The sequence below is a fragment of the Ctenocephalides felis genome, unplaced genomic scaffold (genome assembly GCF_003426905.1).
Source record: "Ctenocephalides felis isolate EL2017-DRISC unplaced genomic scaffold, ASM342690v1 CF-g0.4_SCAFFOLD_03571, whole genome shotgun sequence".
Taxonomy (NCBI): domain Eukaryota; kingdom Metazoa; phylum Arthropoda; class Insecta; order Siphonaptera; family Pulicidae; genus Ctenocephalides; species Ctenocephalides felis.
In genome coordinates, this window is record NW_020539725.1 from 53,463,890 (window position 1) to 53,488,162 (window position 24,273).

The following is a 24,273-nucleotide window of genomic DNA, read 5'->3' on the forward strand; positions in this document are numbered from 1 at the left end:
TATATATATAAATATATAAATGATGTGTATGCGCAAACTATATTGTATAAGAGTATGGACATATAACGTGTTTAGATAATTACAGTAACTAGATGTCGAAATCTTCATAAGTTTAAATAATTTTAATTAATATGTGTATATACATAATAGTATAATAAATTTACATGTATAATTAGTTCAACTTCTTTGTAATTTAGTAAACAAATTTATGAATTCATCAGGTAAAAAATTCATCAAATAAGTTTGTAAAATATAGGGACTATAAAACCAAAACATAAATTATTTCTATCACGATTTTTATTTATACAGTATTTACATGGGTCAATTATGTCAAAGTCAAGTTTTCCAATTCATTTATTAAATCTGTGTGTTTGAAAGACTGTGGAGATTTAGTAAAGACTTCAAGAAGCTTTTGCTTGCTTTCATGGTTTTGCCCATAATACATCTGTAATTGGTTAGCAAGACATTGTGCTTCTTTGGCATCCAGAACATTTTTATCAAATTCACCTCTCATCAATATAAGCCCTTTGTCTTTTAATTCTGTGTAATGCCAAATTGTTAAGCATTCAGGAGCGTTTTCTTTATGTACCTAGTAATTGTTATTACAAAGAAAATATAAATGTATTTTCTCTTCCTAATAATAATTAATAAATACCTGATAACATATCAACGGTGTAAAATGAACTTCATTGTAATCAAACTGGAGCATGAAAAATTCATAACCTTGGGATCTTGGCAATGGTAATAAAAATATTTTATGTTCTTTACTGCGTTCTTCAATTTTATCATAAAGGTCTATTGGAATTGTACCACTAATTACATCTTTGTCTTTGTGATATTGTTGCCATAATTCTTTGATTTCTTCAGCACTTTTATCAACAACTAATTCCAATTTCATATAATCATTAAGAGACTTTTTAGGTAACGTTATATTTGCAGATGATTTTTTAGGTTCCAGAACTGATGAAAATTGTCTAAAATGAGGTTATATAACACCAAAAATATTTTTACAGATTTTTAAGCAAGTAATTATTACCTTTCTTTCACTGAACCAAATTTTGAACTTTTTGCTTTTTCTTCTTCATGTTTTTCTACTCTAGACAGAAATTCTTCAGGGGATGTTTCTTGCAGAGTAGCTATTTTAGATGCATATTTCTCATAATAAGGATTTCCTTTTAATTCTTCTACAACTTTTTGACAACGGGAAGAAGCTGTCATAATAGATCTTTTGAATAATATTTGCGTGCAAACAGTTAATGGTTTATTCCAGATAGACATTTCCGATTTATATTGAAAGGAAACTGATTTCTATAAAGTTTGACAATTAAAAGTGGGTTGCCATATGAGAAAAGTATGTAAAAACTTTAGTCCGAGACCAGAACCGTTTCTTCCCTTATGGCAACACATCACGAAATTGTACCGCAAATATTTACGTTTTCTAGGTTATTTAGTTTTAATCGTTATTTGTGCATTTTAATGTTTATTTATTTATAAGTTGTTTTATGATATAAGTAAGTGATTATTATCATGAATAAGCGAAATTCTTCACAGCCTTGGAATAAACAAGTTAAAAAGTTTAAGTACGTTATATAGATTATTTTTTGAGTCATAATAAACAATAAAATGTAGTCGTTAATTTTATTTAATATTTATAGAAATGATGATGATGAAGATGAAGAATTTTCTTCTAATTTTGAAGCCGAACTTGCGGCTATGGATATTGATGAGGTCCCTACACAGATTGCTTTCGGAGAAGTAAGATAATTGTTTAAACAATGAATGTGAAATATCAGCTATTTTTGATTTGTTTTATATTTTGCCTACTATTACATATTCATTATCGTGTAAACTGCAATTTAAATGTTAACTATAAATCATTTTGGTTCAATCTAACTATAACACATTGTTATCTAGTAAACATTATCTAAATATAATGTTAATTTTCACATATTAAGTAATATATCATTTCTTATTTTATCAAAAAGTATAAGGAAAGTTTCATTGCACTATTGATTTTAGTAAATAAATATTAGTTTATGGAAAACATAACAAAAGAATCAGCAGAATTATGGTAAAAAAATTAAATATCTATAAACATATTAATAACCGTTTGCTTGAAGAGCAAACAATAGTAATATTTGAAGATGTTAATTTTTAGTTACATTAAAATCAATTAAAAATTTATAATAATGGCTTATAATAAATGTATATATTGAAATTGATTATATTCTTTAAGGGACCAGAAAACCAGCTGACTTGTCAGAAATGGTGCCGTCCAGATGCACCAAATTTTAAACCAAAAGAAGATACAATCTATTTTCAACAAATTGATATTGATCATGAAATTGGGGCACCTTTACCTGGAATGCCTGGATCTCAGGTTAACAAAGATTTTATATAAATTTATTCCAAACACATGTATATATACATATAATTCTTTAACATGCTTAAATAATTTTTTGAAAATGGTAGAAATAATTTTTAGCATAAGTTATTGAAATAAAATGTAACAGATATTTGCAATTGGATTTAATTGTTAAAGTGTTATTTGTCAAATTTAAATTGTTTGCTAGGGATTCATAGATATCTCTAAAAAATTTGATTGTAGTCTTTTTTACTCATGTTGTTTACATTAGCATTACGTTTATTGCAGATTGGTCCTGTACCCATAATGCGTATGTTTGGTATAACTATGGAAGGAAATTCTATATGCTGTCACGTTCATGGATTCAGTCCTTATTTATTTGTAACAGCACCAAAAACTTTTGATGATTCTCATTGTGAGCCTTTCAAGGTAAATTTCAAACTATATGTTTTCACATTAATGTCAAATATATTAAAAATGCATATATTTGGAAATAAAACAGAATAACATGGTGATGTATTTTTAGACTGCTCTAAACAAAGCTGTGATAGCTGACATGCGCTCCAATCGTGAAAATGTCACTGAAGCAATTTTATCGGTAGAATTGGCAAAAAGAAAATCTTTGATGCATTATAGTGGAGATTCTGATAACTTATTCATAAAAATAACAGTTGCTTTGCCAAGGTTAGTAGCTGCTGTTAAAAGATTATTGGAGAAAGGCGATATTTATCCAGATGGGGGGCTACATGATTATAGAGCATTTGAAACCAATATTGATTTTGATATCAGGTATATTTAAAAAATGTTTTTATTATGTTTTAAAAATTATGTAAATATATTTTGAATAATTTAATAAACTATAATTAGGTTTATGGTTGATACTGGAGTAGTAGGATGTTCATGGATTGAATTACCGGCCGGCAAGTGGAGGTTACGAAATGGTTTTTCTAATCCAAAGCCTATATCTCGGTGTCAAATTGAGGTTGATATAGGCTGGGATGCTTTTGTTGCCAAAGTTCCTGAAGGCGATTGGGCTAAAGTGGCACCATTTCGAATATTGAGCTTTGATATTGAATGTGCTGGAAGAAAAGGTACAATAAAAAAACATTATGAAGTAAAATTAGATACAAATTATTTGTTTGTTGACATAATCAGTTATTAATTTTTTGTAAAAAATTCAAAATTCTATATATGATCTTGGATTTGAAAACAATTATTCTTTTTTTTTTTGAAAATTTAAGTTACATGACTATGCTTTTGAAGTAATATGTTATTTCTAAATTGTAGGAATATTTCCTGAGCCTCAACATGATCCTGTGATACAAATAGCTAATATGGTAATTACACAAGGAGAACAAGAACCATATTTACGGAATGTGTTTACCTTGAAGTCATGTGCTCCAATTGTTGGTTCTCAAGTATTATGTTATGATAAGGAAGAGGTATTGTTTTGGAAAATCAATTTTTATCTACTTGGAATTGTATAATATTTTGTTTTTTACATTTCAGGAGTTGTTAGAAGCTTGGGCAGCATTCATCAGAGAACTTGATCCAGATGTGTTTACAGGATATAATATAAACAACTTTGATTTTCCCTATTTACTTCGAAGAGCCGCACATCTGAAAGTGAAAAATTTTGATTTTTTGGGACGAGTTCGAGACAAAAAGTAATATTTATAAATCATAATTGTTGTATTTATTGTTTGTGTTATATATTCACTAGCACAATTTGTACTGTTTTTTTTTTCAGGTCAGTTTTAAAAGAAACTGTACTGCAGTCAAAGCAAATGGGTCGTAGAGAGAATTACGCAATAAATTTTGAAGGCAGGGTTCCCTTTGATTTGTTACTAGTTTTATTGAGAGATTATAAATTGCGGTCTTATACCTTGAATGCAGTAAGTTTTCATTTCTTACAAGAACAAAAAGAAGATGTCCATCATAGTATTATATCTGATCTGCAAGCTGGGAATGAACAGACTAGAAGAAGGTATATATATAGTTAGATTTTCTAAAATGATATATAATATTTTATTGAAAAATACTATAATTATATTATATATAATAGTTCCTAAAATTTGACTAAATATTGTTTATTTTCAGATTGGCTATGTATTGTTTGAAAGATGCTTATCTTCCATTGCGGTTATTGAATAAATTAATGTGTATTGTCAATTACATGGAAATGGCTAGGGTAACTGGTGTCCCTCTAGGTTGTCTCTTAACGAGGGGCCAACAAATCAAAGTAGTCAGTCAACTCCTTCGAAAGGTAGAATAATGCATGAATATTTTTTTTTTTAAGAAATAGCTATTAAAAGCCCTCTGATAATTTAATTATAAAGAACATCATGTTAATCATAAATTATGTTTCAAAGATCAGATTTATTAAAATTTCTTTTCCTGCATTGGTAATTATAGTTTTATCTGAGCTATTTTATTTCAATTTTATGATAGTCTAAAGAAGCTGGCTATTTAATGCCAACATATAGTGGACAAGGTTCTGAAGAACAATATGAAGGTGCTACTGTAATTGAACCCAGAAGAGGATATTATGCAGATCCTGTGAGTACTTTGGATTTTGCATCACTATATCCTAGTATTATGATGGCTCATAATTTGTGCTACACTACATTAATTCAACCAGGACAGAAGGAAAAATTGGGGTACGACAATATAATCCTAAATAGTTATTTATAACTGATAATTATATTTGTATTATATTTTGCAGATTAACTGATGATCAGGTAACTAGAACTCCCTCAAATAACTTGTTTGTGAAGTCATCAGTTCGTAAAGGATTGCTGCCGGAAATTTTAGAATCTTTGCTTTCAGCAAGAAAAAAAGCAAAGGCGGATCTTCGAGATGAGAAAGATCCTTTTAAGCGGTCTGTTTTAGATGGTCGTCAACTTGCATTAAAAATTAGTGCAAACAGTGTTTATGGTTTTACTGGAGCACAAGTTGGCCGATTACCATGTCTAGAGATATCTGGGGTAAAAATATGTGTCTTAGATATAAATATTGATGTTTTATACAACTAAAGCTAAATAACTAAATTAGTAATGACTTGCTTTATTTTATTAAATATTTTAATTTTTATAGGTTTACAAATTTTATTTAATTCAAAAGTGATTATGAATTTATTTTCTAGAGTGTAACTGCTTACGGTAGAACTATGATAGAACAAACCAAACAAGAAGTAGAGCGTAAATATACTATTGCTAATGGTTATGAAAGTGATGCTGTGGTAATTTATGGAGATACAGACTCTGTCATGGTCAATTTTGGTGTTAAGAGTTTGGAACGAAGTATGGAATTAGGTATGAATAAAACAGTAATAACTAAAAAACATTAAGACCACTTCCACTAACCGTATTTGTGTTTTTACTTTATTAATGATAAATATAAATTTTCCCAAATAATTTTTAATACAGGTTTGCAATTATTAAATGATATACAAACATATTGGAAAAAAATTACTGGGATATATTTAATATTAAATAAGTTGTGATAAGAAACCTTTTTGTTAGCAATGAATATTTATTAAGTTTATCATATAATTTAATTTTAAAGGTCGAGAAGCTGCAGAGTTTGTAAGTCAGAAATTTATTAGGCCAATAAAGCTTGAGTTTGAAAAAGTTTATTTTCCATATTTATTAATAAATAAAAAAAGATATGCTGGTTTGTATTATACAAGAACTGATAAATATGATAAAATAGATTGTAAGGGTATTGAAACTGTACGAAGAGATAATAGTCCCTTGGTTGCTAACATGATGAACATGTGTCTTCAAAAAATTCTAGTGCACAGGTAATAATTGATAAATCTTTATGATTATCATACACATTACTCATTATTAAAACTAAAAAGTTATTAATTGATATCTCAAAATTAATAATCAGGGATCCAGAAGGTGCTGTAGAATATGCTAAACAAGTAATTTCAGATTTACTATGTAATAAAATTGATATTTCACAATTAGTTATCACAAAAGAACTTTCAAAAAGTGATTACGCTGCCAAACAAGCCCATGTAGAATTAGCTAATAAAATGAAGAAACGAGATGCGGGCACTGCACCCAAACTAGGTAAACGCATTGATAAATAATATTCAATTATTTTTCTGATAGTAATATAAATATTAGATATAAAATTGAGCATGAAAACATTGTAGTTACAGGCTTATTATGCATTCAAATAATGCAGTTATCAAGAATTTAATTTAATCAACATTAGTTTTCATTTATAATTTGTTTTTCTAATTTACTAAGTTTCTAATTTTATTATTATAGGTGATCGTGTACCATATGTTTTATGTGCAGCAGCTAAGAATACTCCTGCATATATGAAAGCAGAAGATCCAATATATGTATTAGAAAACAGTATTCCAATAGATAGTGCTTATTATTTGGAAAATCAATTATCGAAACCTTTATTGAGGATTTTTGAACCTATATTAGGTGATAAAGCTGAATCTCTCCTCTTGCGTAAGTAGTTACTTATTTAAAACTCTATAGCATTATAAATTGTTCCACATCAATCATAAATAATTCCTATTAAAAACTTATGGCTCTATTTTGAGGAAAACTGCTAAAACTTTGAAAATCATTTTATATTTACAATTCTGATACAAAGGAAAGATTATCTATCTATTGAATTTAATGATATCTATAGTAACTCTTTTGATAGTAATTTCATTATATTAAATATCCACCATTTTTATATTTGTAATTATTTTATATACGTAATTCTGTAAATTAATATAATAAAATGGTATAATAACAGGTGGTGATCACACAAGAACTAAATCTATGGCCACATCTCGTGTTGGAGCTCTATCTGCATTTACAAAGAAAAAGGAAGCATGTATAGGATGCAAAGCGTTACTTCCAGCAGGTTATGAAAAAGGAGCTTTATGTCCTCATTGTATTCCTAGACAATCTATACTATATATCAATGAAATGGAATCGCAAAGAAATCTTGAAGAAAAATATTGCCGATTATGGACCGAATGTCAAAGGTGTCAAGGTTCTTTACACGAGGAAGTGATATGCACCAAGTGAGTACTTATTTATTTTAATATTAATATTACATAAGATTAGTTTTTAAGAATTTTTAATTAAGGATTTAAGTACAAATTTTTAAACTGCATCAGTGTAATAATGCAAGAAATTCATAATTATTAAAAAGATATACAAGGCTCAACATAGCACAATAATTTATGGACAATATGATTAACTAAGTTACACGGACAAGAAGCTAAATAAAAGTCTTAAATCTCATCTGTGATTATTGATATGCCACTAAAATATGTTTCGTGAGAGGAAAACAAAAAAATATTGCTCATATTTTTGAGCATAGTATGCTAGTGTATTGAATACACATTGAATATGAAATGCAGGCATGCATGCATGCGAGTTCTCAAAGTATTTTTTTTTTTTTGACTAATTTAATATTATTAGCATACAACAGTTCAAATTTGAGAGTAAGTGGATTAAGTAGCTTTTGCATAAGTTTCAAGTACACAGAAATTAGATAAGCAAAGATTGTACTTGCATTTTGCATAAGAAAGAATGTTTTCACATACTTACAAATTAAGCTATTAAAAGTAATTGATTTCAATTTTCTTTTAAAATTTATGTAATCCTTACTGGTTTTATTTAACGTCATATGCGTTCGCCTGTGGCAATACGGAAACTAACCTTAAAATGTCAAAATCACTGTAAAATCAAAATTTATTAAAATGTTTCTCAATACCATAATTTTTAATATTTTAAAAACCAGGCCTATACAAAACAAGCAATTTCAAAGCTTATTCCATACGTGTTCAATAAATTATGCAGGTCATTCAAAATGGCAAAATATCCGGCACATAAAAGCTTTGATGGACAGTAAAAAAAGTGACTTATTTACAAAATTATCAAGACAAATTCGTTTAGCAATCGTTGAGGGGTGGTAGCACAGATGCTAAGATTAATAATCAACTAAATAACATCATAGAACATGCAATGAATCAGAATATGCCTAAAGCTACAATTACCAAAATTTTAACCAATTATGAAAAAAAGGATGCAAAAACAGTGATGAAACAAGGAATAATAGAACTCAAATTATTAAATAGAAATGCATTTATTTTGCTGTCTCTAGTAACAGATAATTTAGCTAAGACGAAAGCTGAAGTCAACGGAGTAGTTAAGAAGTCTAGACTTGTTGAATTTGCTATGTGTAAACACATGTTTGAAGAAAGAGGAATCATAACAACAAAGTTGCTAGATGGGCAGACCCTTGACCATGCTACAGAGCATGCTATTGAAGCAGGGGCAGAAGACGTAGATCTTGTAGATGAAAATGACAATTACATTCAATTCGAAACAAATCCACTTTACATAGATCGAGTTAAAAAAAATCTGGATGCTAAAGGCTATAAAATTGAACACTATGAGAAAGTTTTCACTCCTCATGTTTCTGTTCAGTTATCTACAGATGACCGTGAGCAATATGAACTCCTTAAAAAGAAATTGTTAAATATAGATGGCATTGATGATATTCACGATAATATTGAATATGCAGAAGATTTTTAGCAAATTAAATGAAAATAATTATCAATGTACATGATCTAGATAGTTAAATTTTTTAAAATAAGCAAGTTATTGTTTTGTTACAGCCGGGACTGCCCAATTTTCTACATGAGGAAAAAGATTCAAATCGAATTAGATACTCAAGTCAAACGTGTTGAACGGTTCGGTTTACCGAGCTGGTAAGATTCATTCAAAGACAAATAAATATTTCTTGTAATAAAAATTACATGTTTTATTTATTACATTTCATATATACATATATTTTCATAATTGAAATTAATATTAAATAGATATCATATACAAATTGAGGTCTTTTTGTATACAAATACATTATAAATTAAATATAACTACAATAGTATAAAATCGCCAAAATCACAATTATTTTATTGTATGATTCTGAAATGAAAACCTTACAAGATTTGCTTGTGTGCTAATTTAAAGTAATTAAAAATATTTTGTACAGAAGCATCAAAATCTTATGGCAAACCAGTCGGCCATAAAAAGTTGATTGTTGAAATCTTGAATTGATATTTGAAATTTTTGCATTTTAATATAAACATATAAATGTTCAACATATGGAAATTGCATACATGACAGTTTAAATATAAATATGTATAAATAAATATGTATGTGCTCGTTTAGGTGAAAAACACATTCAATCCTGGTTTAGAACATACATAATTGACTATTGATTTGATATTATTTCCTAGCTTGTAATGCATTAGATAGCCAATCCATTGCCTGATCTAAACCTTCACCTTTTGTTGCTGACGTTTTGAATATTTGGAATGTACGGTTTTTTAAAGCTTCTAAGCCCAATGCTTGATGAACCTCGGCAACTGATAAGCACCCAGCCATGTCTTGTTTATTGGCAAGAACAACGAGAATAGCACCAGCTAATTCTTCTTCCTATAACATATTTAAAATCATAATATCTTACTAATATCTGTCTCTTCATTTTGTTAGAATTAAAATCTGATGTGTTGATTTCAATTGGCAAAAATAACACTTCACTATTTGAACTGAATAACAAATATTCTTTAAAGCTTCACTTACACCTAACATGTAGAGTAATTCATCTTTAGATATTCCAATTCTATCTCTGTCGGCTGAATCCACAACATAAATAATGGCATCTGTATTACTATAATAGCATCGCCAATAAGGTCTAGAAATGGTAAAACATATATAAGTCAAATCAAATTCTTACAATAGTTGTTGTTTATTGTATGAAGCTAAAGCATTGTTTGCAGTGATTTATCTAGATGCTGATGTTTAGAATTAACTAAAACTTAAGATTTATAAACTTGTAAGATCCTGTAGAATTCTTTTACAAATGAAAGAAATGGTTTTATCAATAGTATTTAAACCACCGGTTTCTGATATGTAAATGCTACTTGTCTGTTATATAAGCAAAATAGTTGTTTATACTTGAGAGGATGAAATGATAAAGCTGTTTAGAAACTTCTTTGTTATTTGTACAATTACTTGGAACTTTGAAAATAATCACTTAAAACATCAATATTGTGCAAAAATATATGAAAATAATATTAACCGTATGCTAGTCTGTCCTCCTAAGTCCCATACTTGAAATTTGAGATTTTTATAAGTAACTTGTTCTACATTAAAGCCAATTGTTGGTATAGTTGTAACAACTTCACCAACTTGTAATCTGTATAATATTGTAGTTTTGCCGGCGCCATCCAAACCTAAAATTAAAATTCTCATCTCCCGAGCACCTAGCAAGTTTCTAAAATAACTGAAAAGTCCCCCTAAAACATAGGATTTATTATAACCTAATTTATGTTGATTATATGTCATTAATTAATGCTGTAATGTCATTCTGTTACTGCAAATCAACATATTTGCCTTACCCATATTTTTGTATTAACATACAGGATACGAAGTAAATAATCGCTTAAAAAGCGAATTTTTAGGGACTAAGTTTTATATTTTATAACTAAATTTTATAAATATTCGTTTAGAATGTGACAGTTTGCGCGAAAGGCATATTGATGTTTGGCTTGGTTCTTGTTGAAGGGTTCATTCACAGTCATAGTTCAATTTCTGCTTAAGTTTTGACGTACGCAAGTGTTGCCGTAGTTGAGAAATATTTCTGTATTACGACATTAGTAGTGCACTGATAGTAACGTAGTAGAATATTTTCTTGAGCTGATTGAGAGTTTTTTTTCTCGTGTTGTATAAAATAAACTAGTTGTGCATGACATAGTACCTTAAGGGTAATTGCTAAAACTTTCCGTACAGCGATTTTTTTTTTTTATGGGACATATTTAAAAAATACCAGTTTTCAAAATTTTTGAAAAAACATTCAATTCTTATTGATTGTTAGTTTTACTATTTCTGATATTTTTACCATTTTTGTTAGTTTTACTATTTCTGATAGTTTTACCATTTACTGATTAGTTTTGGCAAAGGCAGGTCCAATCTTTTCGAAGATTCTTGGCAAAAAGCGCCAAAAATGATGAATCAGTTTTCGAAAGAACGGTGCGTCCTATTTCAATAATTCAAAAATCATTTTACTTGTATCGGTGAAATGAAAAAATGAAATAAATTTAACAGTCTTGGCAGTTATAAATCTTGGCAACAGTATAAACAAAATTTGCACGTATTAAAATTTTACTAAAATATATGATAATTCTATATACATATGTCTAATGATCATTTTTGATCATTATTGAAATCGAACGCTCCGTTCTTTCAAAAATTGATTTACCCTTTTTGGTACATTTTGCCCCATATCTTCGAAATGGTTGGACCTGCTTTTGCCAAAAACTAATCAACACGTCTCTCCATCAATATGAATCGAAAGTTTTTTTGAATCATACAAATCGGTTGATCCGTGTTCTCAAAATTGTTGTCAAATATTTGTATCCGAACACACATACACACACACGCGCGTACATTCATTTTTTAAGATTTACCAAAATGTTCAGAAACCATTGAAATTTGAAAAATCTGCAAAAATTTTCATTTTTATTTTTTTTGCGATTACTATATTCATTGCAAATTCCAATTAATTTTTAATGACTTGCAATGACTTTATATAGTCATTGCAATTTCTAACGAGTTCTTTTCGTGTGTGAATAAAACTACTTGCTACAAATCATTTGGAATTTGACGTATGAGCCACCCTTCGTTTTAAATTAGGCTTCTACAAAAAAATTTAAATTATAAATGCAACGTTTCTACACGGCTTTGAAATAATTTCTCATCTTTCCCACAATCTGTGGATTTGTACAAACATTCCAAGACTAACTTTGGCCAAATCGGTTCAGCCGTTTTTGGGTTTTAGCGAATCTAAGTTTTATGAATTTAATATCGGGCTCAATTTTTATATATAAGAAGATAATTAAAATTCATCAGATATTTAGTAATAAAATAAAAATGATATTTCTGAGTTTATTCAAAAAGATTATTCTAAAGTAAATTATAATTCAAATCATTGTACTAGCGCTCACTCTATAGTAAAATGTATACACATTTTATTATATTCAAATTTATTGGTATATTTTTTAAACTTAATTATGTCTTAATGACAATAATATTAAAATAACTGGTAATATCTATTCATTATACATTAAAACATATTTTCAAAATATAAATAAAATCTACAAATATTTCAAATAAATGATATGTTTCTTCTCATCTGGCAACACCTGGAAACGTTTTTTTTGTATTTTGTGACTTTTTGTAAAAATCCTCAGGTTCCAAATGTCTTCAGGTGTGTGAGGAATGTAAATAAGTGCTCGAAATAGTTTTTTTGTGTTCTGCGATTTTGGATAACATTTTATTATTTAGAATGTTTACATTTGTCAAGTAAGTTTACGAATTCTTAACAAAAAGCTGTTTATGTAATAATTGATGGTTATTAGTAGTAAATGTGGTAAAGGGAAAAGTTTTCAGTGAAGCTTACATTTTTTAAGTATGGTGAATTTTGAGAAAATATTTTACATGGATGGAATAAGGAAAAGGTTTAAGTGATGTGAAATAATTAGAATTAGTGAATTAATATATTAAATGATTCCATTATTGACGTGTCGGAAATTACTGCATTACTGATGCATTGTTTGCAAATTATTTTAAATTTAAAATTATGTTCCAAATCAACACAGTGTTTCAAGTTATTCTTGGTTCAGCAAATTAATAAATAGTTTTCTTGTGATTTAAGTTTAATAAATTGATTGGAATGCGATTCTCGTAGCCTCGGGCGACTCACGCATACCTTTAAAGTGACCGAGAAGAATTTTTAACAAAAAAGTAACAGGTACAAAGATCAAAAGGTACACGAATTTTATAAAAATATAGAAATTAATAATTTTTTTGATACAATTTGTTTTCTTTATTTTAATTATAAATTGTGTTAAAATATAAAGGTATGATAAAACGCGGTAAGTGTAATTATTGCACAATTTATACTTATTATTCATATCCTTAAGAATTAGAATGTTCCAATAAAACTGTAAAGAATTTCGATGTAAAGAAGTACATTTATTACTCAAAAGTACTAGAAAAATGTTACATAAATTGTTTAAAAATATATTGATAATTATTTGTAAATTAATAAAAATACTTTTGAATTTGCATATATAAATTTATATAAATTAATTTATATAATTTGAAGTAAAAAGTTTAAAGTTAGATAAGTTATTTGAATCAACTTTCATTTGATTGACGAGTTTATATGAGCTTTCATTAATCTATATTTAGAAAATTCCAGTATTTAAATATCATGATATCAAATTCAAATTAATATCAATTATCATAAAAAATGCGAAATAATTTTATAATTAATCCCACTTTATTAAGATTTATTTGTATGTATTTTTCTAAGAAAATATATACGGCTTTATTAAGAAACTAGTAGGGTGTGTGGCATTGTGCCTTAAGGCAAATTGCTGGAACTTCCCGTACCGTACCGAAATGTTCGAGGAATACTGAATGTTTTCAAATAGATTATTATAAATACTGTAACATTGTCTAATATTTATAAGAATTATATAAACTGAATTGCAAAGTTGAAATTATTTGTTTAGTATATTAGAACTATAGTCAGAATTAAAAATAAAATCTGAATTATTTTCGATATACAAAAATTTGAAACATAAGTTAAAACAATTTTTTTTTCAAAATCAATTATTTTGTTAAGACAAGCAAAAAGTTTTTTGAATCATTCAAATCGGATGCTTAGTTCTTTCAAAAACTGCCCTTTTTTGCACATTTAGCTCGAAATCTCCGAAACCGCTAGACTTGCTTTTGCCAAAAACTAATCACACCTTCTCTGAATCATTACGAATTGAATGTTTTTTTAATCGTTCAAATCGGATACTCCGTTCTTTCAAAAACTCGTTTCTATTTTCTGCACTCTTTGCTCTTTATCTCTCTTTGTAAACGGCTGGACCTGCCTTTGCCAAAAACAAATCAGCACATCTCCCTCTCAATAGGAATCGAATGTTTTTTGAACCATTCAAATCTGTTGATCCGTGCGCCCGAAAACGTGGACAAGAAGTTGTTTCCTTACATACACACACAAGCACATTGATTTTTTCTAAGGTAATCCAAAATGTTCAAAAACCTTCAAAACGTGAAGAAATGCAAAAATTTTAATTTCGATTTTTAGACGATTACAATAACCCTTACCCTATGGGAAGGTAATAATTAGAAATATATTAATAATTATTTGTAAATTAATAAAATTAATTTTATGACAACAGATTTAATAAATTAGTTGCATATATTATATTATATAATTTAAAATAATAAGTTTGAAGTTAGACAACTTTCATTTGGTAGACGAGATTACATGAGCTTTCATTAATCTATATTTAGAAAATTCCAATATAGAAATAGAGAAATATAGAACTAAAACGCAAAAATTAATATAATCATCATAAACAATTAAAATAAATTTAAAATTACGTTGATAGCATTTCTAAAAAAGTAATTTGCTAAGAAATACGTTTGTAAGAAACCAAGTTTTTATTTCAGAAATATAATAATATATCATATTTCTGAAATATAAGCTCTTTTTTTTCAATTTAATTTCTTAATAATAATTATTTTTACGTTCCTAGGATTTTAAAAATTAAAACTAGTTGATATTGTTATTTTGGCTTGAGGCAAGTTACATGAACTTCCCGATCGACTTAATCAAAAAAATAAATTAATTAATTTATGAGTGATTGAGAGTATTCCGAGTGGATTTATTATACATAATTGAAAGCGAACGAACACGTTAACTCGGAGTATTTTCTAAAAGCTAATTTTCAAAAATCAGCAATTTTTATAATTGAACCAGTTTCCGTAGGACGTTAATGGTTTAGTATGATCATTACCAAGTACTCTATCGTTATACTAAGTAAATCGTCTGATTTAATTTTAACAAACGTCAAAAAAACTACTTATTTTCTCATACTTTGGTGAATTTTTAAAATTAAACTACTTGTCGTAAGGCCATAATATTTTAGTAAGTTCTATAAGACCATGATATTTATTGCCAAAAAAAAGTTCCACAAAAATCGGCTTAAGTTTTGTTTTCAACAGTTAATGCACGAATGAAAATATTTTTCATTTCGATAATACCTCCTGAGTACATTTAATAATTTAGTCTTAAATATTTTAACTTTATTCTGGTAATTTTATATTAATTTTACAATTTCTTCCGTCTTTCCTGACACTCGTGCTTAATCTGCTCTTGATTTTATTTGTTTTGATAAATGCTCTACATAGTTTATATAAGAGTAGCGGTACTTGCAGGATGTTGTTTTTGTTTTCATATCTTGTTTATAATTGATTGTAGATCTCTCGGTATCAATGTAACGGCTTTGTCATAATTATCATAAAACAATCATTTTGTATCCGAATGATCTGCAGAGATTATAAAAATTATCCTTCGAAAGATACTTTGCTCTGTATTGAGAAGTTGGTTATTTTTTTGAGTAAATTAATCGTTTAATTTCTAGAATCTAGTTCGATAGTCTACTCTAATAGTAGTCTTTGCAAGTTTTTAACTTTTCGTTTAGTCTCTCAAACTTTTATGTATCGACTTCATTTTCAATTCGTGGACCCTGTATTTTTTTTGGCTGACAAAAAATGTTCAAACTTAAAAAAAAATCAAAATACCAAAAAGTAAAATTTTTCTAAAAAGCCAAATTTTGAATTTTTTATAATATCTAATTTTTAACTTCCCGTAGGGCAAGTTATAGTAATCGCAAAAAATCTCCTATGAAAATTTTTATATATCTTTACGTTTCAGAGGTTTCTGAATATTTTGGCATACCTTAGAAAAAATGGATGAATGCGTGTGTGTGTATGTGAGTGTGTGTGTGCGTGTGTGTGTGTGTGTTCGGATACAAATTTTCGTCGACGCTTTCGGGAACACGGATGAAGCGATTTGAATAATTCAAAAAACATTCGATTCGTATTGATAGGGAGACGTGTTGATTAGTTTTTGGCGGAGGCAGGTCTAGCCGTCCAGAACATACGGGGCAAAAAGTGCCAAAAACGGTAACTCAGTTTTTAAGAGAACGGAGCGTCCGATTTGGATAATTCAAAGAACATTTTACTTGTATTAACAAGATGAAAAACTGATCAAATTTTCATGAAGGTAGTTTTAGCGGTTTTGGAGATTTAGTAAAAAAAAGTAAAAAAAATGCCATCTGGCGGTCAAAAATGATCATTAGACATATGCACAAAATTATCTGATATTTTATAGAGATTTTAACAATAAGTATAAATTTTGTTTACATTCCTATGGGTCCCGTACTAATGTTTATTCGTCAAAAATCTAATTTTTCAGAGTAAATTTTTTTCAAAAATGTTAATCTCTAAAAAAAAAAAAATTTGGTACAGGAAGTTCCAGCAATTTGCCTTAAGGCACGATACCATGCGCCCCACTAGTTTCAACTATTTTTTCACTAGCTCAGTATATCTAATTATAAGACAAAATGCATTACATGGTAGACATTGCTTCTAACTGAATAAGTAAGTATTTTATTCAAAGCTTATTCTCTCTGCGCACGCATATGTTGCGTGAGCTTTTTAATAATAGCCAAGCGCCGAACGCAAGAGGTGCGTTTGTCTTCCTCGCATTTAAGAATAGTTTTTTTTTAAGTAAAATTGAATGTTTAGATTGAAATTTTGTACCGTAATTGTTTCAACGTGAAATAGTCCTATTTACCCTATTTTGGTACTCCAGATTTGTTTTTATTATTATAATAAACCAGTAAAAAAAAATTAGAAAAAATCTTGTTTATGCAATACAAGATTGGTAGTGAATGCGTTAAAAAATAAGGTATAATGCAAAGAAATAAATTTGTTATACTAGAATGGTTAACCAAGTACCTGGTTAACTACAGTCATTTTATAGCTCAGCAGGAACTTTTAAATTATCCAATTATTTGCAGACATTTTAACTCAAAATTATTACAATTCATAATATCATTATGCTAAAAAAATAACACTATACTGTTTACAAACAAGTAAATGCAGTGAATGCAAGACAAATATTTTTTTATTATTGTTACTTTGTTGGAAACCAGATCCCACGACATTTTGTTTCAAATTCGATTATTATCATGAAAATAAATTTGCGAAATGTCAAGGTCCGTAACGTGTGAATATAAAGAATAATGCACTACTTATTACGAATGCAGTATAAGAATATTTTATATCTTTGTTTTTTTTGTGTACAGCCCTAATGCATTTTAGAATTTATGATATTAAAAACGCTTTAATTTAAATACGAAACAACAGGTTGGTATTTTAATTGCATCGTTTATAATAATTAAATTTAAATTATGACTAGATTTTAGACAGTCTTCTTTATACCAGATCTTGGCATTGGTAACTTAATATCTTTGAATACCAAGTAAGGATTTTTTTATATGAGATAGAAGCTACGATATTAAAATGCCCCTACGTTGTAAATAAATTAATTATTTTAATTACAAATTGAAACTTTAGTTTTTGAAATCGAATCCAGATATAAATAGCTTGATAAACTGAAATTAAACTAATTATGTATTTGCCATGTTTTACTTCAATACATAAGTCACATAGATAGAACTTAACTAATTTATAAATTAAATAAGTTATTGCATAATATACTTGATTTTATACTTTTTTTATTTTACTTCTCTAGGGTACGTATACGATGAATTTCAATGATTTGTTTTTTCTGTATTAAAAAAATTCTAATAATGAAAATATTTATATCAAATATAGACAGGTTGGCCTTTGGGTTTCATAACAAAAAGACTTGTAAGTAACATCACATCTGTTTATAGGACTATTCTGCACAAGTTCTAATTCATGTTTAAAACGAAATAAGTATTAAATTTTTAAGTTTTTTTTAATCGATGCATAAATTTGCATCTTTACTTCTATAAAATGCATTTTAATAAATATGTATATTTGTTGAACGACATATAAAATTACTTATAATTAAAATAAATATATAATTTAATTAAATATATCTATATTAATTATTGTCATTAAATATATTTATTCATTAACACATTATTTCTAGCTTTTTTAAAACTTTGATTCACTAGCTGATATATACTAGATGATACATACTAGCTGGTGATATAGATAAACAAGTTGAATTCCTTATATTTATTTATTCTGAATGGATATTTTTAATTTGTATTCATCATTTAGTGAAAAAATAATATTGTAGATTAGATTTTTTCAAGTCATGCATGGTTGGTAATAAGAGGGAATATTTGGTCATTCTGTTTAATTATGTTTTAAAAATAAAAATAAGTGTGGGGACGGTTTCTATTGCCATTGTAAAATATCCGACGGAGCATAAAATTAAGTACACGCATGGGATAGACTTTAAATAATGATGTATGTATTTTGTTTGCCATTTGGACAAAATGTAATGTATTACGAAACTAACATTCAAGAATCTTTTCATTTTATTACAACTTCTTTATAGTTCTTTATAGTTTATAGTTCAAAATAATGAGTTATTTACATATATATTCAAAAATATTTGGTTAAGATATACTATCAAAAGTACCACCATACTTATGGTAACCAAAAATTTGCCATAATAATATAAAAAAATTATATTAATACTTGATATTATTTAAAAGTGCAACATGTAGTTATTTATGGGGTTTGTATGTGGTTGTTCATTCAACTAATATATATAGATTCAATTAGATTTGATTAATATACATAGATTTCCAAATCCTTTTAATAGTGTGCAACTTCTCTATTAACAATGTCGAACAAAGGATGAATTTACTGTAACGACATTGTCATCACATACATAAGTAATTCTCTTATTTTCTCATAACTTTATCAATAACATTCTTATTAATAATAACTATAATAATAACATTCCTTATTATATTTCTTTCCTCTTTTTCAGAATTGATATTTCAAATGCGACACCTTCCATGGTTGTCACACTAGCCTCCAGCCATCATTTGTCATGAATTCAACATGGCCAACGGGCTCTCCTTGCCGAGATTCGCCCCTGTCTCCAGTAAGATCGCCAGTGTGTCGAGGGTCCGCCAGCAAAACTTTAGGGGCGCCCCACCAAGGATCTTCCTTGCCTCAGGCGCGCCCTTGCCGGTCTCAGACGCTGGGCGTGTGCATCACGGACGCTGATCATGAGATTGTTAGACCTAAACCTAGAAGGTTAGTGGAATTTTATGTTTCAACTAGTGGTGCATGGCATCGTGCCTTAAGGTAAATTGCTGGAACTTTCCGTACCGTAATTTAAAATCTTGGTACGGAACCTAAAAAAAATTACACAAAATGTGTACACGTTATTAAAATCTCTATCAAATATATGATAATTTGATGTACATATGTCCAATAAACATTTTTGACCGCCAAATGACATTTTTTTTAACTTATTTTTATTGAGAGTCTATAATCGCTGAACCTGCCTTTCCAAAAATTTATACACTTCTTCATCTTGTCAATACAATGTTTTTTGAATTATTAAAATCCGTTCTCTTAAAACCTGAGTTATCGTTTTTGGCTCGTTTTGCCCCGTATCTTTGGAACGGCTAGACCAGCTTCTGCCAAAAACTAATCAGCACGTCTCCTTATCAATACGAATCGAATGTTTTTTGAATTCTTGAAATCGGTTGATCCCTGTTCCCGAAATTATCGACGAAAATTTGCATCCGCACACATAACACACATACATTCATTTTATCTAAGGTACGCCAAAATTTTCAGAAACCTTTGAAACGTAAAGATATATAAAAAATTTCATTTTCGATTTTTTCACGAGTTCTATAACTTACCCTCGGGAAGTTAATAAATTATTAGATTGACAACTGTAAGTAAGTGCGGATTTTTTTTTAGAAAATCAAAGACTTTTTTATGGAACTAAATAATTTTATTCTGTAATGCATTGTCTATTTTGATCAATGACTTTTTGTCATCTCTCAAACAGCATTATTTTTCAACTTTCATCAAATTTTTCATTAGCAAAAAACTGAATTAGGTACAATTTGACACCATCATAATAAATGAATTGTTGTGAAGCCATTCAAGGAGTTTTGTAAAGATTGAAACAAAAAGTGATGAGAAGGTGCAAGAACAGGATGATGGATTCAGCAAAATATCTAATGTAGCATCCAATAATTTTTGCCAAATGGCCAAAGATATGTGACGTCAATTGTGGAATAAATCGCAGTTTCGAATTGTTAATTAGGACCGCTTTTCTTTGACTGCTTTGTTTAATTTTGCTAGTTGTTCAATGTAGACATCAAAGTTGATCGTTCGGTTTGGTGGTAAGTAGACAACTTTCAATAAACTTCTGGTTTTCATTAGCAAAATCAGGTACAATTGGACACCATCATAACAATGAATTGAATTATTTACCATTCAAGGAGTTTTGTTAAGGTCGAAGCAAAAAGTAATCAGAAGGTCTACAGTCAGCACTGTATGGTGGATATGGTAAATCATCCCAAATAAGCTCCAAAAATTTTTGCCGAGTGACCAAAGATTTGTGATGCCAATAATGGAAGTAATCAACGTATTCATTTGTCAATTTAGGCCGTTTTTTGTCGTTTAATTTTGTTAGTTGCTCAATGTAGACATCAGAATGATAGTTCGGTTTGGTGGTAAGAGTAGATGTAGGCAATTCCTTCGTAATCAACATCAATTGGATGACCAGAATGTTTATCATCTTTGAGCTCAAGATGCCACTTTACCTTTGCAGAAATAAAAAAGCCAAAAATGGCAAAAATGTTTAATTTAATTTTCCATCTTTCAATGATTGCCAAACGAAAACTACGTAATAAATAAAAAAAAACACTTTTATACATGTGTTTAACATTTGGACCGTGAACAACTTACAACTAAATTTGGCAAACCAATTTTGACACAGCCGTTTCATTTAAGGCTTTGTCATCACAAACAGCTCATAACTTTTTGTTAGCTTGAGATGTCTTCTTACCTTTGTTGAAATAAAAAAGCAAGCCATAACAAAAATATTTGCTTTGATTTTCCATGTTTAACCAAAAGCCAAACAAAATCTACTTAATGAAGTGAAAAACACTTTTTTACTGATGGACACCTTAACTGCTTATAGATATTTGGACTTTGTCAGCTATCCCAAAAACTTAATTTCCATTAAAGAAACCATCCAAGCTGACAACTGCACTTACTTAGATGCCAGCCTAATACAATTATAATTATAATTTATTGATATTGTAATTAACAACTGCATCGAAATGATTATTTTATTATTGCGACCATTATACACATGTGGCTTTTAGGGAGACGAGGGGTTTGACAAAAAATCACAGAATATCACATGGGGTAAGGAGGGATCTAGTAAGATATCACGTGAATTTATTTTTTACCTTGATTTAAAAAATATTAAACATTTTCAAAAAAAAAATTACGTTGTGTTTGGTGAGGGAGGCAAAAAATCCTTATAAAATCGATCATGTGATTAATGGACATCCCCTAGTGAGGATGTTATCATTACAGATATAAGAGGTAAAGCAATTTATAAATATTTTTCATAATTCATAAACCATCTATCAACCATAATTTTCCACATGGCTAATTTTTGCGTTTGTGCATACATAATAAATACATTTCATTTCATAACATTCAAATTTCAATCATTCCTTTGTACGCCATGCTTTAATGAATTCAGTCTCTGTATCTTTTCTAATAAGCGTATCTAAATAATAATAAATCACCATAATCTGCGATCTTGCACACTTGCTGAATAATTAAATACGAGTCTTTTACTTATTCTGTACGAGTACACATGTAGTGTAATTAGAATTACCGTGATTCTTGAATGGAGTTGGCTGGTCCATGTGTTCACACGTTAGAATTTGTTTATTAGAATCGCGTGCTCGCACTTTGAACGATAAGCAGTTAGAATACAGAGAAGAATAAGAGAATCTTATTTAATGAAGGTAATCAAAAATGATTTATATTTAATTTTTTTATAAATAAACCTCAGCAGATTACAACCCACACCTCAGAAGATTAAAAAAAAGCTCAATGGATTGTTTTTGATTTAATTATAAGTACAAACTTTATTTTCCTTTCCTTTCTTATTTGACAATCTTTATCTAAATACTGTGAAAAACTACATCAATGGATGCAGTTCTTAGTTTTACTCTATTCTATATCATACTCAATTGATTTTATATCCTATATAGATAGATTTTTGAAAAAAAAAATGAAAAAAAAAATTTGAAACAATTTTTTTTCCAAAATCAATTATTTTGTTAAAGCAAGCAGAAAGTTCTTTGAATCATTTAAATCGGACGCTGACTTCTCTCAAAAACTGCCATTTTTTGCACATTTAGCTCTATATCTTTGAAATGGCTGGGGCTGCCTTTGCCAAAAACTAATAACCACTTCTCCCAATCATTACTAATTGAATGTTTTTCAGATGATTCAAATCGGATGGTCCGTTCTCTCAAAAACTCGATTTCTATTTTCTGCACTCTTTGCTCTTTATCTCCGTAACTGCTGGACTTGCTTTTACCAAAAACTAATCAGCACATCTCCCTATCAATAGGAATCGAATGTTTTTTGGAGCAATCAAATCGCTTCATCCGTGTTCCCGAAATCGTCGACGCAAACACACACACACACACATACCCACACATACATCCATTTTTTCTAATGTATGCCAAAATATTCAGGAACCCCTGAAACGTAAAGATATATAAATTTTTTTTTGCGATTACTATAACTAGCCCTACGGAAAGTTAAAAAAAAATTACAGATTTTTATCATTTCCTGTGTTAGGAGAACCAATTTTAAATATGAATGAAATATATGTTTTCTTATCATATAAAGAAAAGGTTTTCTATTCTACTCTAATTTACTATTTTTTTCTTGCCATAAAAGTTGAAAGTGCACATTTTTGTACAATATCAGTTTTATAAGGAGCTTCAATTTAGATGTGATTATATGGAATTGCTTCCCAAAAATGAAGTTTCTAATTCTATATTTTCTTGACGTTTCAAGTGATTCAAAATCATTTGACCTCAAATTTGAAAAAAGTATGTGTATGTGTATGATAAGCCAAAATTTAATATTTTGTCGTCGTTTTTTCAAAAATTTAAGCCATTTGAAGAAACTTATGATACAAATTGTCGTCGCTTATGTTATTAGCAATTATCAGATTAGGTGCAAAATTTTGCGTCCAGGTTTTTGCAAAAATTTTTGAAACGTTTGTGAAATTTTAAAAACTGTTAGATGTCAGTTAGAAAATTATTGGAATAATATATTGCATATAATTTATTTTTAACTAAAATATATTTTTAATATAAAAAATATAAAAATCATCTGTATTTTCATTACAGTTCCGTTCTGTATTCTGTAAAAATAAATTAAATTTTCAATGCAAAGTTTCAGTTTTGCCCTTTGTTCGTTGGCGTTGAATAGGTCTCACACTTTCTATGAATATGAATTCATTCTGAGACGTATTGTGATCGGGTCTTATTGCACTTTATACAGAAATGATCGCTGGCAGATATATATATATATATATATATATATATATATATATAACTTTTCATCATATTTTTGTACATATTTTCGTACCATTTTATTATCTACTCAAACATGTCTTCTTGATCGCAATACTTGGAAATAGAATAAATTAGTACGTTGGGTTATTGGTCCAAGAAAATATTCAAAAATTAAAATCTATTTGAGATCTGTTGACCTTAAGATTTATCATAAATTAATTTTTATATAAGTATAAGGCGTAAAATAACATATCGCAATATTCAAGAGCTGCCCAAGGGTCCTCAACGCCTCCATGCAATTTTTTCCTTGGTGCCCCCTTTC

General features: G+C 28.5%; 5 protein-coding genes across 5 annotated transcripts in view; 3 read left to right on the forward strand and 2 right to left on the reverse strand.

Moving 5' to 3' along the window:
• Positions 1 to 293: 293 nt before the first annotated feature.
• Positions 294 to 1,310, reverse strand: LOC113385244 (ATP synthase mitochondrial F1 complex assembly factor 1). The gene is made up of 3 exons (XM_026623078.1): positions 1,037 to 1,310; positions 656 to 974; positions 294 to 589 (listed from the first exon to the last, which is right to left on the reverse strand). The coding sequence occupies exons 1-3, from the start codon at positions 1,276 to 1,278 to the stop codon at positions 326 to 328; spliced, it is 825 nt and encodes a 274-aa protein (XP_026478863.1). The 5' UTR covers positions 1,279 to 1,310; the 3' UTR covers positions 294 to 325.
• A 148-nt stretch (positions 1,311 to 1,458) lies between these two features.
• Positions 1,459 to 9,150, forward strand: LOC113387020 (DNA polymerase delta catalytic subunit-like). The gene is made up of 18 exons (XM_026624779.1): positions 1,459 to 1,580; positions 1,656 to 1,755; positions 2,237 to 2,380; positions 2,654 to 2,794; positions 2,892 to 3,154; positions 3,233 to 3,456; positions 3,653 to 3,807; positions 3,875 to 4,032; positions 4,116 to 4,352; positions 4,466 to 4,631; positions 4,817 to 5,025; positions 5,091 to 5,352; positions 5,511 to 5,679; positions 5,933 to 6,170; positions 6,263 to 6,447; positions 6,652 to 6,846; positions 7,145 to 7,418; positions 9,024 to 9,150. The coding sequence occupies exons 1-18, from the start codon at positions 1,528 to 1,530 to the stop codon at positions 9,118 to 9,120; spliced, it is 3,270 nt and encodes a 1,089-aa protein (XP_026480564.1). The 5' UTR covers positions 1,459 to 1,527; the 3' UTR covers positions 9,121 to 9,150.
• Positions 8,052 to 9,127, forward strand: LOC113387021 (probable transcriptional regulatory protein Pmob_0807). The gene is given in 2 exon segments (XM_026624780.1): positions 8,052 to 8,309; positions 8,311 to 9,127. Coding segments are annotated over 2 exon segments (837 nt in total). The 5' UTR covers positions 8,052 to 8,102; the 3' UTR covers positions 8,941 to 9,127.
• A 220-nt stretch (positions 9,151 to 9,370) lies between the features above and the next one.
• LOC113385032 (ADP-ribosylation factor-like protein 1) lies at positions 9,371 to 10,978 on the reverse strand. Its single transcript, XM_026622834.1, has 4 exons — positions 10,812 to 10,978; positions 10,493 to 10,709; positions 9,994 to 10,105; positions 9,371 to 9,846 (listed from the first exon to the last, which is right to left on the reverse strand). Exons 1-4 carry the CDS (start codon positions 10,813 to 10,815, stop codon positions 9,637 to 9,639), a joined length of 543 nt encoding a protein of 180 aa, XP_026478619.1. The 5' UTR covers positions 10,816 to 10,978; the 3' UTR covers positions 9,371 to 9,636.
• A 1,684-nt stretch (positions 10,979 to 12,662) lies between these two features.
• The window catches only part of LOC113386261 (ankyrin repeat and BTB/POZ domain-containing protein 2-like), a 28,347-nt gene continuing 16,736 nt past the window's right edge, over positions 12,663 to 24,273 (forward strand). Inside the window, 2 exon segments of the mRNA XM_026624051.1 lie at positions 12,663 to 12,774; positions 19,343 to 19,614. Of these exon segments, the coding sequence (XP_026479836.1) occupies positions 19,406 to 19,614 (209 nt within the window). The 5' untranslated portion in view covers positions 12,663 to 12,774; positions 19,343 to 19,405.

Excerpts from the sequence above, each read along its gene's own strand:
- LOC113385244 (XM_026623078.1), bottom strand. The coding sequence starts at position 1,278 with ATGTCTATCTGGAATAAACCATTAACTGTTTGCACGCAAATATTATTC. Across the intron at positions 975-1,036 it reads TTTGGTTCAGTGAAAGAAAG|ACAATTTTCATCAGTTCTGG; the intron begins GTAATAATTACT and ends ACCTCATTTTAG. Across the intron at positions 590-655 it reads CACCGTTGATATGTTATCAG|GTACATAAAGAAAACGCTCC; the intron begins GTATTTATTAAT and ends AACAATTACTAG.
- LOC113387020 (XM_026624779.1), top strand. The coding sequence starts at position 1,528 with ATGAATAAGCGAAATTCTTCACAGCCTTGGAATAAACAAGTTAAAAAG. Across the intron at positions 3,808-3,874 it reads TATGTTATGATAAGGAAGAG|GAGTTGTTAGAAGCTTGGGC; the intron begins GTATTGTTTTGG and ends TTTACATTTCAG. Across the intron at positions 5,680-5,932 it reads GGAACGAAGTATGGAATTAG|GTCGAGAAGCTGCAGAGTTT; the intron begins GTATGAATAAAA and ends TTAATTTTAAAG.
- LOC113385032 (XM_026622834.1), bottom strand. Across the intron at positions 10,106-10,492 it reads GGAGGACAGACTAGCATACG|ACCTTATTGGCGATGCTATT; the intron begins GTTAATATTATT and ends TACCATTTCTAG. Across the intron at positions 9,847-9,993 it reads AATTACTCTACATGTTAGGT|GAAGAAGAATTAGCTGGTGC; the intron begins GTAAGTGAAGCT and ends AATATGTTATAG.